Source organism: Genypterus blacodes, unplaced genomic scaffold (genome assembly GCF_046128005.1).
Source record: "Genypterus blacodes isolate CSIRO-AG114 ecotype Tasmania unplaced genomic scaffold, CSIRO-AGI_Gbla_v1 ptg000098l_1, whole genome shotgun sequence".
NCBI lineage: Eukaryota > Metazoa > Chordata > Actinopteri > Ophidiiformes > Ophidiidae > Genypterus > Genypterus blacodes.
This window is the reverse complement of record NW_027466902.1, coordinates 1,484,954-1,502,410: the sequence shown is the minus strand read 5'-3', so window position 1 is coordinate 1,502,410 and position 17,457 is coordinate 1,484,954. Positions and strand designations below refer to the sequence as shown.

At 45.8% G+C, this 17,457-nt stretch overlaps 1 protein-coding gene across 1 annotated transcript; it reads right to left on the bottom strand.

The window, feature by feature from the left end:
* Positions 1 to 52: 52 nt before the first annotated feature.
* atg2a (autophagy related 2A) lies at positions 53 to 17,272 on the bottom strand. The gene is made up of 42 exons (XM_076159441.1): positions 16,706 to 17,272; positions 15,907 to 16,069; positions 15,288 to 15,437; positions 14,903 to 15,005; positions 13,619 to 13,763; positions 13,109 to 13,312; positions 12,921 to 13,020; positions 12,416 to 12,580; positions 12,140 to 12,282; positions 11,637 to 11,706; positions 11,137 to 11,386; positions 10,911 to 11,052; positions 10,690 to 10,788; positions 10,357 to 10,512; positions 9,846 to 10,119; positions 9,598 to 9,670; positions 9,112 to 9,286; positions 8,872 to 9,014; positions 8,577 to 8,698; positions 8,247 to 8,401; positions 7,964 to 8,096; positions 7,654 to 7,838; positions 7,497 to 7,577; positions 7,149 to 7,255; positions 6,943 to 7,035; positions 6,717 to 6,787; positions 6,473 to 6,549; positions 5,882 to 6,052; positions 5,622 to 5,748; positions 5,302 to 5,525; positions 4,981 to 5,210; positions 4,723 to 4,858; positions 4,367 to 4,594; positions 4,113 to 4,214; positions 3,689 to 3,773; positions 3,257 to 3,410; positions 2,964 to 3,033; positions 2,756 to 2,838; positions 2,541 to 2,662; positions 2,270 to 2,424; positions 1,834 to 1,992; positions 53 to 1,689 (listed from the first exon to the last, which is right to left on the bottom strand). Exons 1-42 carry the CDS (start codon positions 16,874 to 16,876, stop codon positions 1,453 to 1,455), a joined length of 6,033 nt encoding a protein of 2,010 aa, XP_076015556.1. The 5' UTR covers positions 16,877 to 17,272; the 3' UTR covers positions 53 to 1,452.
* Between the last annotated feature and the right edge of the window lie 185 nt (positions 17,273 to 17,457).

Sequence of the window (17,457 nt, the reverse complement as noted above, 5' to 3'; positions counted from 1 at the left end):
TATTCACAACAACGCCACACTGATCAAACAAACATATAGACATAGATAACTCTTAGTTTTATACTCAAATTTTTATTTTTTGTATTAATTTTGTATACTCCTCCTCTCTGTATTATACAGGTCATTCATACAGTTTGATATAGTAAATAGTAATTACACACAAGAGGGGTAACAAGTGTCACCCTGTCTCCCTCACAGACATGCATCACATGAGCGCCATCTCTCTAACAAACAGACAGACACACACGCACATGTCCCTTAAAACAAAACAAAAAAAAGATAAAAATGCAAAACGTATTTTTTAGACAACATAACCACCTTTCCTCCATCTTCATCCGATTCACATCATCTCAGCTCCATTATTTTGAAAATGACAATGACAAACAAATTAAAAAGTGAAAAAATACAGGAAGGCAACGAAGGAAGAGAAGAAGGTTAATGTGAAGACAAATTTGAAGACGGCGCATGGTATTTCTGCTCCCAACTCCTCATACAAACAGAAGTGAAGATGAGCAGTTCTGCAGGTAGTCATGCTTCTGGCTGTGCTGGTCAACAAATAACTAAGATGCAGATACACTGGAAAATGTAAGTCTGATGTGCCATTCTGTAGTTTAACCAGAGAACAATGTGCTGAGAGTTGTGTAAGAATTTAGACGGTGTGATCCTGGATTCTTTTTCAGTCAGGATACTTGTCGGTCAAGTACGCATATCAACATGAGCCAGTGTGTGTAATGTTAGCAGTACTGAACACACAGGAATGAGGAAGGTAACACTAACTATTGAGAAGAGCACTCTGCAAGGCGTATGGCACATATAACAGTAATGGGAAGTGGGGCCAAACGTCTGCCAACCTGTGCAGGGATCTTAGCAAAGGACACTTCATTAGAACAGCCTCCCTGTCTCCACTGCCTGGATCTGCCAGGAGAGACAGGCTAGGGTCGCTCAACCCCGTTTTTTGAATTCACAGCACGCGCCCCAAAAAGGTGAATCTTCAGTTTCAAGCGGCATAAATGGAAGCAGAGGACATGACAGGAGCATGATGAGCTTTTTTTCTTGGACATCCAGGAAACGTTTCGATTCATAGTCCACCTGCCCTCGATTGTTTTAAGCCAACATGAAGCCAGTAGAGTGGTGGTGATATGTTTTAACAGATACTAAAGTGAATCTGCACACTGGTTTACTAATGAAGGAGGGGAAACAAGCTGACCTTATGTTGATTGTAAGAAGAATTACATTTATGTTCACGTTGAATGAAGCATGAGAAATACTGAGTGTCAGTAACTGCAGTAGTAGTTAGTCTTTCCTTTGTCTTTGCATTGGAACACACTGAGTTTCATTAATAATACACTCGCAAGTACTCATTCACGCACTTCATTCTCTCCCTTGAACTCCTCCTCACACACACACACACACACATTCGCTGTCACTCTGTTACACAGACATAAAAAGTGATCACTCTTGGCCGTCCTCTGTACGCCACTTCAAGAAATCCTCCTTCCGGGCGTTGGGTTTGATCTGGTTGCGCATGCCGCCAAGCAGATTAGAAGTAGCCTCAGAGGCCACTATTAAGGGTCGGACCACAGTGGGCGGGATCTGTCGCAGGACACCTCCCACAGCGCCTGGGAGGCCCTTCTGCTCATGGCCACGGGACGCTACATCACACAGGGTCTGCGCTGTGTCAATCACACCCTGGACAGCAGAGAGAGATCAAAGGTGAGTCAATAAAAGTGTGAGGAGGCGTGAAAGTCAGTAAATCAGCTGAAACAAGCCTGTGCTGCTACTGCTGAGTCATCTAATTATGCAGCTTTGTGTAGGATAAGTTGGGGGGCGCACCTCTCGGACGGTGTCGTAGGCCTTAGCCACGCCTTCTCGGAGATCTGCAGGCTGGGCAGCTCTGCGGGGCCGGCTGGAGGGTGCTCGGCCCTCGGTGATGGCATAGCGGGTCAGAGGGGGCGTTGGAGACAGGATGTCGTACACTGTCTCTGCTGTGGCCTGTAGAAGTGACACAGAGACATAACTGATTTAAAACAATAACCTGAAGCACGGCTTTATTTAAAAACCCTGCTATTACAGCTATAAACACACCTCAGGCTGAGAGATGGCACTTTCCTAGGATCCTTGATTCATTGTCAGTGTGTTCATATACTGTAGCTACTGCTGAGTCAAATTCAACAGCTGAGTCCAGAATGAGTCCAGACAATCATAGGTGCTTTTCTTTAAGCCTGAACAGTGTATAATTGTTGTGACCTAAACATAGTAGGTTCAATACCTGGATAGCCTGTACAAGCCTGTTGCTAAGCTCCAGAGCAGCAGAAGCTGTGGAGGTGCCAAAGGATGCTGCCCCCCTCTGGAGACCTCGGATAATGCGTCCATCTTTCCTGTATTGCTCTATGGGCAACCAGAACAAATCCCTCACTCCATGGACTGCACAAACACACAGAGATGGAAGGAGGGAAAAGGAAGAAGAAGGAAGAATAAATGTCACATATTGTCAAAGCGGAAACTGTGGACTATAGCAGACCCAGGAAACCTTAACTCACACAGCTGAACAACAGAGTGCATGGGGCCAACACCTCCCAGAATGCCTGGGAGCTGATTCTTCCTAATGTCTGACAGCCACTCAGTGACAGCATACTGGATCACTTTGTCCACACCAAGGAGTCTAGAAAGTGTTAGAAAGAGACGTTACAAGAAAAAAATAAACTACCAGCAAACAATGAGATGTCTGTGTTGGTAGAGAGGTTTGTGTTTGTACCCGTGTCTGCAGCAGAGCCTCTTCAGCTTCAGCTCAGAACAATTTAACTGTGCCAGGCCAATCAGAATCCCTGCAAAAGTTCCCTGTGAACCCACAGCAGGTTAAAATAAGTGTGACAATACTGAACGAATGGACAATCATATCTTTCTGTGTTTTATGTGTTCCGGTCCGGTCAAATGATATATGAACTGCTCGGGTGCCTCCTTACCTGTTCAATGACAACATGTTTGCCATGATAGTCCAGCCAGATAGGCACTTCAGAGGTGAATCGGAACTCCCTGAAAAAGACCAGAATATGTCCAAAGTCTTTATTTAGCACACTTAAAACAAATATTTGGCTGTGTTACTCATTTAGGTGAAACGTTTTATTGATCTCTCCCATGTATTTAAACTTCTTTGTTATTCTATCAGCTTTATTGTTGGTAGCACATACTGTATGTGTGTAACTCCTGTGAATGCATCATCTCTTCAAGTCTCCTGGTAAAAGTAGTGCGTACATACCGGAAGTAAATTGGCTGGTCAGAAGAGGAGGTGGAGCCGGAAGAAGAGCAGCTCTGCTCACTATTGGTGGTTTCCACGGAGGCCGAGAGGTCCGGACCCAGACCACCGGCTGACTCTGGCTCATCAGATGGCTTCAGGGAGGCGTCTGCCTTCACTGAAAAGGGATGGAGAGAAGATTTTTCATTTACTTTCAATTCATTCATTATTTATGTTTGCCTCACAGGGAAAAATCAAGAACTGAAAAACTCATCTAGCCATGGTAACAATACACATTACCTATCAATAAATAGCAGCTTGCCAAATGGGAGTGCCCTGCATGATTGAGCTTATTTCAAATCAAATGTATTTGTGAATTTTATACACCAATGCATAAAATGATTACATCTGACAAGTGGTAAAACATGTAGAATAAACTCAAGAGAGGCAGCTTACCTTCAGCTGCAGCATCCACAGGCAGGTAAGGGTTAACAGAGGAAGCTAGATTACTAAAGAAGTCCTTCAGGAAGAACAGTGCGTCCTACACAGGGCAGAGAAACAAAGGTGCTTTAAGCAGGGATTCAGTTCTGTGCTTAGTGTAAAACAATACGATCAAGCACAAAACCAAGAGGCGCTAAAATCACCAAGCGTGGTTTTAAATGGCTTTTTGTCAGGATGAAATTGCTGTAATACACGACTAAAGTAAAACCAGCTTTAACGGCTGATAGTTATATGCTACTATTGGCTGCACCATTGTTATTTAAAATAACATTTGCAGTTACAGGTTTGTCTCTGTCGATCCACATTCATATATGTTACAGACTGCATTGGGATGGATTGCTCCCCACTGCAGCTGTTAGTATTCAGTCTCTGGGGGTACCTGGTCAATGTTGAGTCTTAAGGGCAGCAGGCTGACTCGGAGACAGCACTCTGGACCCCCAAGGCCCGACTCTGGACACACCTGCAGGGCCTTCACTGTCAGCTGAGACAAATAAACGCACATCACCACACATGATTTCATAGATATTTTTCACAACGTAAAGGAATAAGCCTTTTCCTGGTTCAGTTAAGATTTAAGCAAACTTAAATTGAGGTTCCCCCCCACCCCTTTGTCCTCCCTCTCTGCTCTCTCACCATGTTAGAGTGGGCTCGGCGGGGCATGCTCTCACTGGTGTAGAGGTAGAGGAACTTGTTGAGTTGAGACGAGGCCAGGCGATCTCGCACCTCCAGCTCCTGGACAATGAAGACCTGCCTTGAGAGTGGCTGTTCCCCGCCTGGACCCACCCCCATACCAACTGCAAGTGATGCCTCCCCATCCTGCCCTGTCACTGGCACCACGTACGACTCATGCTGGAAGGATACCTGGGGACAGACAGGAGACGACGGTAAATATGTGACAAATCCCACCGCACAGTTATCAGAACGTGAATACCCATTTTTATTTATTGTACTTGCTCTGAAATGTACAACGGACACACACACACACATACTTTGGTAAGCTGGATCTCCATTAGCAGTGTGTGCTGACGGCCGCTGCCTCCTGCCCAGCGCCAGGAATTCTGGGGACGTGAGGAACCGGCAGAGCGGGATGGGGAGCTGCGCACACCAGCGGGGACTGAACGGCCCCTGCAGGGAGGGACAGATAGAAAATTGACAAATGATATATATTTATACAGCGGGGTAAAATAAAAGTAAAGGAAATATGTCCTTTGGTTAAACTGTTTGTATCCCTTTTTGTGATAGGTTACCTGTTTGCATGCTGGCCAAGTACCGACAGAGGCTTGCCACCAAAGTCTTTGCCTCCATACAGATGCCACACAACAGAGATCTCCCGCAGCACTACCCGACTCTGAGGCACAGGGAAGCGGCTGGGGGCCCGCAGCAGGTCTGAACTGCCTCGTGGCCGGGAAAAGTGACTGTCCTTCACTTTGATGGGCCCCTGGGCCAGAACTGTCACCACAGGCTCTCCATCTCTAGGCTGAAGAGGGGCAGGGGTCACTTAGTACATGAAACAAATCTCACATGGGAACAGTTTCTGGGTACATATTCACATTTATTACTGGACTCACAGGAATTCCCATGCCAGGAGCCTCCAGTATACAAAAGTCATCATTGTCTGTGGAGCCCTCTGAGCCCTCCTCTGACATCATATCTGCCTGTGCCTCTGTTGCTGTGACAACCAGTCCATCAATCTCAGTATCCTCCCTGCGCGGGACGGAAGAGCCGGGCTTCGGTGCCTCACCGGGGAACAGGTAGACTGAGACGGGCGAGCCTCTTGGCATGGAGGGAGAACCTGGACATGTGCAAAGGATCCAGTATCCATCAGTCAGTGGTCACACATCAGTCACGCACAAGCAAAATCAATCATCATGTTGAAGCTCTACAGTACCTGGATCTAAACTCTCGTCTCTTTGGCTCTTTTCTGTGTCTATTAAGGCATCAGCGAGATCATACTGGTTGATCTCAGCGGTTTCTGCTGGAGGGCAGGGAGGCAGAGAAGCTGGACTTTCCGACAGCTAAGAATGCAAATCGGACAATGACACAGAAAGTGCATAATTAGTGTACTTAGTCTAATTCCATTTGATATTGTTGATTCCTCCAGTATTCATCTATTACAAACCACTGTTTAATCTGTTTCCATCCACTTACCGGGAGTTTCTGTCCAGCAATTTCAGTGGGTGATGCATGTCGGGGTGGGGGGTGCAGGTCACCCTGGGAGACCAGGTACTGCAGCATGTTGACCAGGGCAGCACAGGAATCAGCACAGGTGTGGAGGTGAACCACATTGTTGGAGCAACGAAGCTCAAAGAGAGGCTGAGTCTGGAAGAAAAAGGAGAGGTTAGAGAAGACACGTCAGGAGAGACATGAAGAAAGAGGGGACGATGAGTGGAAAGATAAGAGATGCAGGAAGAGAGGAGGGGCAGCACTCCTATGACAGGGGGAAGACAGAAACATCAATAGAGAGAAAGAAAATCAGAGCTAATCAATCAATCAGCTACAATACATTTCCTCATTTGCAGTAGCAATTTAGAAGAAATACACAATCATTTCTTCTAAATACTTACTATACAAAGATATGTGTCATTAGATATGTTAGCACAGACCTTTCCCACATTTCTACCCTCTGTTACTGACTGGACTGAAGAGGGACAGCATGATGAGGAGTAGTAATTGTTATTCTGTGGTACTCAATGGCTGCTGGGCGAATGTGAAGGAAGGAGACAGATGGCGTGCACTCACCAGTTTGCCCGAATCACTGCCTTTCCATGTGGTGATGGCCAACTCCAGAAGGTCAATGTCCAGAACACACACATAGTCTGTGTGACACATAGAGACTGTTTTAGTTTACATTTTGGACACACACACACAATGTCACTAACAATAACTACTGCATATTTACTGATGACACACACACACACTGTATTTTCCACTTCACACCTTTTATCTAAGTGCACATACAACACGTGTGTGTATCGTGTGTTACCTTTCCTCAGGTCCACGGTGTCGGTCTCACATTTGTCAGAGAGGTAGAGAGCAGAATCATCCAGGATGAATCTAAGCAAAACACAGCAGAAAACAAAACTTACACAAAGACTTCACACTGTTCATTACTTCATACGTGACAGAATTCTAAGAGCAATAACTGGAAATATTTCTTGCATTTATCATTCATTTGGAGTCAAACGTGTTCAGTTCATAGTGAAGTGTACCTGAGGTGGAAGGTGGCAGTGTCTACAATGATATTACTGGACAGAGAGAAGGACTCTGCTGTGAACAGCACCCGCAGGGGCAGATACAAGGGTCTGGCAGAGAGAGCGAAGAGGATGAAGAGATGAGAAAGGAGAGAGGTTTTATGTCAGCTATCAATGTATTACATCAAACAGTCACTGCAGCAACATTTTGTTTGTGTATCTACCTGTAGTCCACGGCACAGGTAGCGAGGTGAGTATGAAGGACAGTGATTACAGCGGGCGGTGTGTATCCCAGAATAGGATCATCAATGACGTCCAGGAAGTCAACCAGCTGTAACAAACACACATTCAGTTGATAGGAGATGCAGCAAAGTCAAACACTCTCAAACCGTGCACCTGATTTGACTTTGACAGTGTGTTAAAGCGAGCAAGGGGAGGAAGGGAGAGTGGTTTCACATTTGACTGTTTTTGAGCATTGCTGGTAAGTTAAGGTAAAGCAAGGTAATAGTAATTATAGACAGTATTCTACTTACTGCACTTGTTTTTATCTGGCTCATTGTAGCGACTCTTACCTGCTCATGCCAGCTCTGATTGGACTGTGTCATGTGATGTCTCATGGTGGCTCCTTGGAGTCGAAGAGCAACCACAAATTCCTACAAAGAAGCAAATTTAGACCAGCCCATCCTCTCAAACCCATTTACAAAAGTAACCCTGCGAGGAAGAACATACCTTAACGTTCCTCTGGGGGTCCAATGTGACTTTTATGGCGGTGGACAGCATCTGCAGCTCACCCTCCCTGCCGCTCACACTGCTCACACCCACCTCTGTGGGGTAGATGGTCAGGTCCAGTTGCGCCTGGGGAGTGAAACTGGGCATCTCCAACCTCTGGGGGATTTGAGTGTCTCTCACCACCGCTGTAGTGAGGGAAAGGGAAAGGGAAAGAAAACAAATATTTACATTTGCACCATAACATCATGTGGATCATAAAACAGAATGGGATTGTCATATAGTAATAAAATGTTTGCATCACCACACACACCTCGATGGTAGAGCTCGACTCTTCTGCTCTCTATACACAGGAAATTGAGGTTGGGGTCATTCTGGTGCTGCGCCACACTGAAAATCTTTCCCCCTTCAAGGTCGAGCACAATCTCACCATGACTCTGGTCCTCCTGAATCAACAGAGAGAACGGGAATCAAAACTGTGATGAAATGGTTTGGAAGATACAACATAGAAATGACTTTATCGCAAACGGATGCAGGTTAAAGGACTTCAACATTGCATGCAAAAATCCAACAATCAAGAAGTTATTATAGAAAACCTTCTTGTCTGTTCTGGCTTGTAGGCGGCCTTTGCTAATGAGGACGGTGAGGGAGAGGAGGCTGAGGTTGTGGTTGGGACGGGGAGCTGACTGTGACTTTCCAGCTGATTCACTGGCCATATAGAACGGAGGCTCATCCTCCTCAGAGTCAGAGTCTGTGGCAGAGAAAAAGAGAGTTTTTTTCCATTTATTAATCAATGGAGGAAAGGCTGCTGCCAAGATTTAAGTGGATGAAAATCCTTAAACTGGAAAAAAACATTTGGTAAGCAGCTTCATTCTGTCAGACTGGCTCATCTGCAGACTGATGGAAGTCCCTGCAGTTAAACTCACCCAGTCTGAACGCTGACTTGCAGAGCTGGAAGTCATCGCGGAGACGGCGGCTGGAGTCGGGGCTGTGTTGTGACGAAGGAGGAGGGGGAGGTGGCTCCCACATCAGCAGGTCATTATTGATCCTATTGCATGGGGCGGGGGGTATGACACACTAAATGTTAATTTCAAACATCAAAATTACTAAACTAAGCAAACAAAGGCAGCTATTTCAGATTGAACAATAGCAGCTAAAGAAAGAGACTACAGAAATATAGAGACTGGATTATGCAGCGATCTGCTGGTTCAGCTGGTATACCTGTTGTAGATGCTCTGAAAGGCCTGTTTGCTGGGCAGGAGGATGTAAGCCAGTGGCAGGCTGATGTCGACAGCACACTGACACTGGGCAACACACTGCGCCTGGAACTGACACATCTCCTCTGGGTCAGCTGGGATCACCATCTAAGAAAGGAGAGGGGGGAAGAGAAGAGGAGAAGATCACAAGTCTGCGACAGAGAACCACTGAGTGCTGAATTTGTAATTAGATGTGCCAGCACACCTCCTCGGTCTCAAACATTGTTCGGTTGGAGGAGAATGGAGAGCTGGTTTTATCCTGGAGTTCACAGTGGCTTTCAAAGAACGTGGCCCCCAGGTCCCTGGCCAGACCCAGGCTCAGCCCACTCAGACCTGCTGCGGGGCCCTGGGCCTCACCTCCTCGCACACGCACTGACAACCTGGTCAAAAATAGATGACGGATTTACCTTGTAAGGCAATAATGACATGTTATTATACGCATTACATTACATTTTCTAGAATATGATTGCCTAGAATGCTTCTAGGTCAAAGAAAGTCAAGATATCTCCCACTTCTTCTAATGCTGGATGCTAAGATATAAACATGTCCTATGATATGTCATTTCAGAGGATTCTTTAGTAGATACTGACTGAAGGTGCACACACTTAAAGGTTAGTTAGCTTGTAGTTCAACAGGTACAGATTTTTGAGGATACATTTATGTGGATCACGCAAATGATGGCTCCAGTCACCTGGGTAAGGAGTCTCGGCTCTTCTGGATTCTGATACAGGGAAAGGACCCTCCCTCCCAACCCTCATAAGAACCTGGTGGGACAAAACAAAAGAATTCTCTGTAGGTTTGTAACGTTTTAAAGTGCTGCTTCACCAAAGAGCGTACAGGTATCATAGCTGATGTTATCACTGAATCGCTGCTGTCAGTTTTAAATATCAAGTAGATGATGGCACAGGCTCAGAGGAGTGTTTGCATGTGTGTTCTCACCATGCAGGTCAGCAAAGGAAGCCTCCAGCAGCTGGGTGAGGCAGGGAGCCCACGGCTGTCCTGGGTTAGCCTGCTCACCCTGGAGGTCAGGGGCTTCCTGGTGCTTCAGCTCCAGATTCGTCAGCTCCAGCACCAGGGTCTCGTCCCGCACTGCCCTCTGGTTGGGGGGGCGGCGCTTAGGGAGGGGCCGTAAGTCTGGTATGGGAAAACGAAGCCTGAGGACCACGTGGGGGGACAGGAAGGAGAAGGAGGAGGACAGCTCACTGCTCTGGGTCTGGAAGAGAAAGATTGACACATTTGTTCAATGTTTTTAGAAAGACAAACCAATGTTCTGATGTTCTTTTAATCAGATTATGATCTTTCAAAATCTCCAAACTTTCTCAGAGAAGTCATCAGTTCCCTTATGTTGCTTCTCTACATCTTGAGTATATTTGAGTTGTCTTAATTTCTTATATACAGTTCCATAAACATACAGTTCTTGCTCTATTACAAAATAGGTGTAAGTTTCTACCTGTGTGTGTCCAGGGCCTGCAGTCTGTGTGGGACAGTAGCTGAAGGCTTTGCTAAGGCTACCCAGGCGACTGAGGATGTCCAGGTCCAGCTCAGCACTCAGCTCTGCAAGTTCCAGCCGCACCACAGTGTCACGACGCAGCACCCGCTGTTTACCCTGCCAGAATGCATGCATGTACACACGTTTGTCAAATAAAAAAAAATGAAAACTGGCATTATAATTTTAATTAAGAAATTGAAATTTGAGCGAACACAACACTCCGTCTCTGAGGCAAGTCAAAGACCTGATGGCACACGAGTCTAAATGTGTATGTGTGTGTGTGTGTGTATGTACCCTACGCAGGTATCTTTCAGTGAGGCCATAGTGGAGCTGAGCACACGGTCTTGCTGCAGCTCCAACTGTGAACAATCCAGCTTTATGGAACTGCAGCAGCTGGACAGAAACACAGAAAAGGGAATTTGGTCACTTTCAAATGAGGCATTCAAAATGTATGTTTTTACCAGTTCCTTTTTGATCAGTCAAAACAGAATTCATTTGATTTAGGGAAGTTTTACCTCACAGTAATGAGGCTTGCTGTCTTCCCAGAGACACTCTAACAATTCCAGCCTGCTGAAGGAAACGTCAGAGGTCACAGCCCGACTGCTACGTCTGCCACTTCGCATCTCACAAGCAACCTGCACTGCTGCCCCCGTCAGTCTGAGAGCGAGACACAGAACAGAAGGTTAGAACAACTGCATTTACTCCCAATGAGACGCTGTGACCGCGCGTGTGTGTATCTACCTGAGATGGGAGTGTGGGCAGGCCTTGACGAAGCTCCCTCTCAGATGATGGAAGTCTCTCTCACTGAACATGCTGTCCTTGAAGAACGCGAGCTCCCCGAAGAACACCTGAGACACCCGAGCCAATGACGAGGCTCCGTCAGGCCCAGGAGGCGGGTCCTCCTGCAGCAGGGTTAATGTCAGCCCGCCTAATGACACTCGTAGCAAAGTGTCAGCCTTTAACTGTTCTGACTGGCTGCTGTGGGAGCGCCCTGCAAGGATGAGACAGGAAATTAGTATGGAGTAATAACACCTCTTTAGAAAATTGAGGTGATAATGTCATCATCGAGGCATTGGGATCAGTATTTACGTCTTCATATTAAAGCATTCTCAATACTCCGCAGGATCCACCGGTATTCTTATTAAGAATAAAAGGTATCAGATTCTGAGGCGGTCCAGTGCGTTATATTCTAGAACCACTGAATTCTGGCACAGGGCTGATATAAACAGAAGTCAGCTTACCCCTGGTGCGGCTGCTAGACTGGGGCAGACTGGACAGACTGCCTGGTACAGGATATCGTCTGGGGCAGCCCTGGAAGGATCAAATAACATGGAAATCACTCAACAGATAAGCTCCATAGTTCATATGTTCATGGGTGGATCATTTCCAATTTCATAAATCTCAATTTAAAATCCTTTCTCTTATTTACAGAGGCACAGAATAACAGAAAGTATGCTATCCTTCGTACGACCACAAGATTCCAATATTGGTGATTGACAAATCTAAACAAAACGTACAAAATATCCACACATCCTATATAACTGTGTCTTTGTTTCTATGTTTGATCATTGTTGAATCCAGTCACTTCCAAAAAAACAACTTAAACCATAGAACAATAATTCAACATCAGTTATTCATTTATTTGAATGAGACGACACCGGTCTCTGGATATTCACTGAATGCTTCAAATAAAATGCAATCTCAATGTCAGAAACACAAACACACCCACAGGCGGAGGTTATACCTGTGCAGACAGAGCTGCCGGCTGTGTGAAGCTGGCCAGGCTATGTGTAGAAGACTCCATATCACTATCCGACAGCTCGCTGCCTGAACGCACAGACGTCACACTGCTGCTCATGCCGGTGGGACCCATTGAGAAAAACATATCTGAAAAGACCCAGGAAAGCCATGTTACAAATGAATGTCAGTGACTTCTATGCTCAAAAGCTACAATTGAAAAATATCCATTATGTTGTATCTCAGACTGACAGATCAAGTGGACCTTTGCTGCTCTGTGTACCTCCGTTCTCCAGGCCGCTGAAGAAGGGTTCCATATCAGGATCGGAGTCCCAGTCTGTGTCCCTGGGACTGGAGCCCAGCTGCTTGCCGAGGTCTTCCTCGATCATACGCAGGTCGTCTGAGTCTAAAGGACGGCTGTGTACCCCGCCACACTTACTCTCCGGCTCTGAGGAAGAACATCATGCTGGATTTAGGCATTTGTGTGAGCTGAAGAGTGTGCCGACAAATAAGAAACATTTACAGATGTTTGCAACCTTTCTCTTTAAAACCCTGGGATTTGAAGACTTTTACATGATGTAACCCTCAATCCTGGGCAGCATCTGGGGTTTGTCGTCAAAATAATACCACCTGTGACTTTGTGTTTATAGTTCAAGTCACTAGGCTATTTTCCTTGTGAATGATACATTATGACCTGTATATGAATATGGCTTATTATCAATGATTAGTCCCAGATACCAGGCCAGCCCAGCCTTTCATGCTGTGTGTCTATCAGTGTTTCATCGTACCAATGTCTATGCAGAGCGCAGCCAGCAGGTCTGTCAGATGGGTTATTTGATCTGGACACAGCAGCATGTGGACGCAGCCCACCTTCCCATCCAACTCCAACTGATAGAAAGAAAGAGAGAAACAGATGTTAAGAGAGCTTTTTTTTTCTGTCTCTCCATCTCACTCTCCCTGTCGCCCACTCACACACCTTTGGACCAGGCAGCATGTCATTCTGTTTAATCTTGACGGTGGTCTCGATGAAACCAGAGCAGCTTCCTATGAGTAGTGGCTGAGAGGGACAGGAGGGAGCCGCCCGAGGCTTCTCCTCTTCCTCCTCGCTTTCCTCTTCACTTTCTTCCCCTTCTCCTTCACTCACGCCAGCTGAATCTGGGTGGTCCTGCTGCGGTGGACACTAAAGAAATGACAACAACACATTGAGCATGGGTGTGCCTTGAATTTTGCACTATTCAGTACATTGTGTGAAGAAAACGCCAACACTGTAACACAGCAGCCCTCTTTATTCACCCAGTCTTTCTGGTGAACACGAATAATAGTTCATTTTGGTCAGAGAATGTAGGTGCATGAGAAAATAAATAAACCCTAAAGATACAAATTCAAAAACAGAACACTAAAGGTAAGAAAAAAAGTAAATAAGGAAAGACCGAAACAAAGATAAAGATGTAAAGAATCTACAGTAAGTTCATGTGGTGTCTGTCACCTGTACTATGCCAGTGCTGTCATAGAACAGCTGTACGATGCTCAACTGGAGGATCTTGTGCAGGAAGGCGGGTGGTTGGTGGATGTCTACAGGCACAGTAGTCTGGCTGGCTGGGTCCCGCACCGCCTCGTCAAAGTACTCCAGCCTGGAGGACCACCATGCCACAAACACACACATTCAACACATACAAAATCAGGGCAAGGAGAATTGAAGAAAGGCTGCTGTTATTCTGACGCAAACAGAGAAGTAGTTTCACCTGCCTCACCTGTTTGAGGCAGGAAGAAAAAGATTTAAAGGGAAACATAGCACATTTCATTTTATACCATATCTTATTGGCATTTCTGTCTCAATCTGTGTTTTGAAGTATAGTTCAAGCTCAAGCCGAGATAGTTTGATAACCACAAGCACCCTGTTTATAGAACACTCTCACATATCACAGTTGTCCCGTGTAACTAAACGTATAGCTTCATGTGGATCAGCTTTTCAAGCCTGCCTGAGTGCCAGGGCCTGCTGGTCGCTGACCTCTGACTGACACAGCCAAACCTCAATCATTGTCAATAAGACAGGAAAACAAACAGGGTTCAACAGTGTTTCAGAATCCTGTTTTAGAACGCTGACACAAAACACACAGAACTAACAGTGGCATGTGGTTCTTCACAGGGACTACAACTACACAGGGAAGCAGGATAAGAAGCGCAAGTTCAGAAGTGTGCAGAGATCTCGGCTCAATATCAGCTGACACCAAAGAGGTGGTAGAGAAGAGCTGAAATCTGATTCTTGGCCACCATTTTGCATTCCTTCTCCCCTGGTGAAATGTAAGTTCTGCTGGTAATATTACAATATACATTTTCATACATGAGATGTAATTACAGAGAGGCAACATGTGTGTGATAAAATCTTCAAAACAGCCACCCAGGACTTCTGGTATTTATATTTACTGTATATGGCTGTAAATCAAAATGGCACCAATACAAATATAATAACTGTTAGTTTATGCCACATAAACGTCACTGTAATGTAAAGTCAGATCCCAGCAGATTCCAAATGCAGATTAACCAATTCAAATGTAGTTCAGTGTATTATCCCCAAAATCAAGGGTGAACTTCTGACTTCTGATGCTGAATTCTAAATGTGCCCCAAAGCTGGGTTCATCAGAGTGTTTCAGCAAATACTGAGATATTGTCTGTGTTGTAGAATGCATCATTGTTATGTGACATAATACAGCAAACAACAGCAAAAAGGAGGAATAACAGTAAGTCATTGAGAGTTTTTAAATCAACATACCGTTTGATGTGCACTTCTAAGGCCACTCCTGTTTCCAGGTCCAGGGGCTGGTGCTCGATCCGGACTATAGTGTCTACGAAGGTGACTTTAATACGACGAAGGACTGTGCACATAGACAAGACCAGAGACATGCAAGGGTTCATTAGCACTGATAATTCAACTCCCTCCCTGTCTTTAGCTGTGTGTGCTGTGTGTGTGGTCAGACTGGGTTTGCAGGGAGAGTCAATCTTAGCACTTGAAATTACTGGGGCACGTGATGACAGCCTGTGCAGCCGGACTGCTGCTCTCACTTGATAACAAAATTACAACTGGAGGGATTCACAGTCTTGATCTTTCTCATGTGCACAGACACAGACGTGCACAAACACACCCAGCTTGTACCTACCAGTCTCAATGGTTTGTGCAAACATCTCAAGCCCCTCCAGAGGAGCAGGCGGCTCTTCTGGTGCCTCTGGGGGGTCCTTTAGGCACTCCTGAGCCAACTGCATGCTGGAGGTCATGCTTGATGACCAGCCCTGGGAGTCCCAACCCCCATCTGGATGTAAACAAACACAGTCAGCAAGTCAGTGATTTCCATGCTTCAGGAGCTCATTGGTGAAATGTACATTGTCTCATGATTAAGCTTGTATTGTTTGCCCATTTTCTCCCAACTCTGTGCTTTAACAAAGGCCTAATGTGTGCACTTCATTACTCATTCAGCACAAGTGCAAGAGATCTCAATGTATGTCAGTAAATTAGGACTTACATGGAACTCCATAGCTGAGACAGTTAAGCTTTCTAAAGGGCAATGTTTTGATATGCAGAGAGAGAGCAATTGTGTGACAATTGGACGTGTAACTGGGTGACCCTGCTAATAAATTATTGCACAATTGCATATTCACATACAGATGGACAAGAGCTCTGTAACGGGGATAGTTTGAGGACAATAGGGAAAAATCTTGACAGGCCATCCCATTACTCGACATTTTACCCCAATAGGTTCACTTGAGCAGGTGTTTACTTACTGGTCCTGTACTTGGGTCGACATGTTATCTGAAGTCCAGACACTTCTAAGGTGCAGTGGTCAGTCAGCAGAGCTTGCCAGGGGATGGTCACTGCTATGCCGCTCACAAAGCCATCCACGATCTCCAGAGGGGCCCCAAGGGACTCCAGGAGCTCATTGACCGCCTGGGGGTGAGGATGAGGCAGTCAGGGGGGAAAAGGAGTGGGATGGGAAAACAAAAGTGAGCAAGATGTAAATTGGTTTCGTGTTTGCTCTCCAATCTGTGTACTTTTACTTATGTTTGTGTAACCTTATATGTATGGATAGTGTGTGTGTATATGTATATAGTATAAGTGTGTTATATGTGTGTGTGTGTGTGTGTGTAGGAGTGTTTGAGTGTCTATTTTAAATTATCCCTCACGTGTTCTCTTTATATTCTTCTTTACTTTTGTTATGCTTCTCCTGACGTTTACACTCTTCATGTTTGTAAAGCACTTTGAGGCTGCGTCCCAATATGAAAGGTGCTATACAAATAATGGTTAATACAAAAACAAAGAAATGTTAACGATGTCTGAGGAGTTTAACTTGTGAAAGATGAGATACTACAGCTAATGTAGAACACAGATGACTCGATGTGCTTCCTCTTAGTGCAGTTCCTCGAAGAAATGAGAGCCACACTGCGAGTGTGTGACGCTCAGGATTGTTGTTGAACTCGGGAGTACAGTTGCGAAACAGTCAAGTGGTGCACGGGGCTCGACAAAAACAGACTGCTGCTGCTGCTGCTGCGGGTTAAAGTGCACCGCCATCGGTCCAAAACTCACCCACACATCGAGGTTGATGTCCTTGATGACGCCGCTACCGTTGTACAAATCCAAGCCCAGCTGGTCCAGACTCAGTCGCTCCTGTAGAAAGTGACCGAGGTAGTGCTGTAAGAGGTACCGACAGGCCCGCTTCTTGATTGAGCCCGACCAGGGGAAGAGCCAGCGAGACATAAGGCCAGAGAGAGCGGGGAGAGGGAGCGAAGAGGCGTCGGAGGAGACCGAGTTCGAGTACAGTCCTCTTGAAACTGCATAACAGACACACACACAGCGGGCAAAAACAAGGAACGGGCCACACAGAGACTAGCTTCAGGGGCTAAGGAAGGAAGGAGGGGGGCAACCCGAAAGTCCACTTCGCCCCTCGGCTTGATTAAAAAAAACTCGAAAACCCTTAATGTCAGCACCGAGCGGAACCCAGCGCACACCGGTCCCGCTGCGTTCAATCGCGTCGGTTCATAATATCCGTGCGAATGTGTCGAATTTGAAGCGACACGTCTTCGTTAGTGCGTCTCTCTTGTTTCAGGGTTGTTTATTGTTATCATACGCGAACTGGTGGTGGTATGGCGAAGACGTCCATGCGTCATGCGTCACCGTGACGACTGAAAGTTCCCGGAAGAAGAAGAGGCGTAGACATAGCGCCATCTTGGTACGGTCAAAACTCCAACGCTAACCTTTAACCCTCACGTTAATGGTTCATGTCCTTTTGCCTTAAAATGTCATTGTAAATTTTTTAGCACAATAACTGGTTTCAGTTC

Bases quoted from the DNA above. Each gene is read 5' to 3' on its own strand.
- atg2a (XM_076159441.1), bottom strand. From the start codon at position 16,876: ATGTCTCGCTGGCTCTTCCCCTGGTCGGGCTCAATCAAGAAGCGGGCC. The intron at 8,097-8,246 runs GTTTTCTATAAT...CTGTTGATTCAG, and splicing joins AAGCCAGAACAGACAAGAAG to GAGGACCAGAGTCATGGTGA. The intron at 7,256-7,496 runs GTAAGAGTCGCT...TGTTTGTTACAG, and splicing joins ATCAGAGCTGGCATGAGCAG to CTGGTTGACTTCCTGGACGT.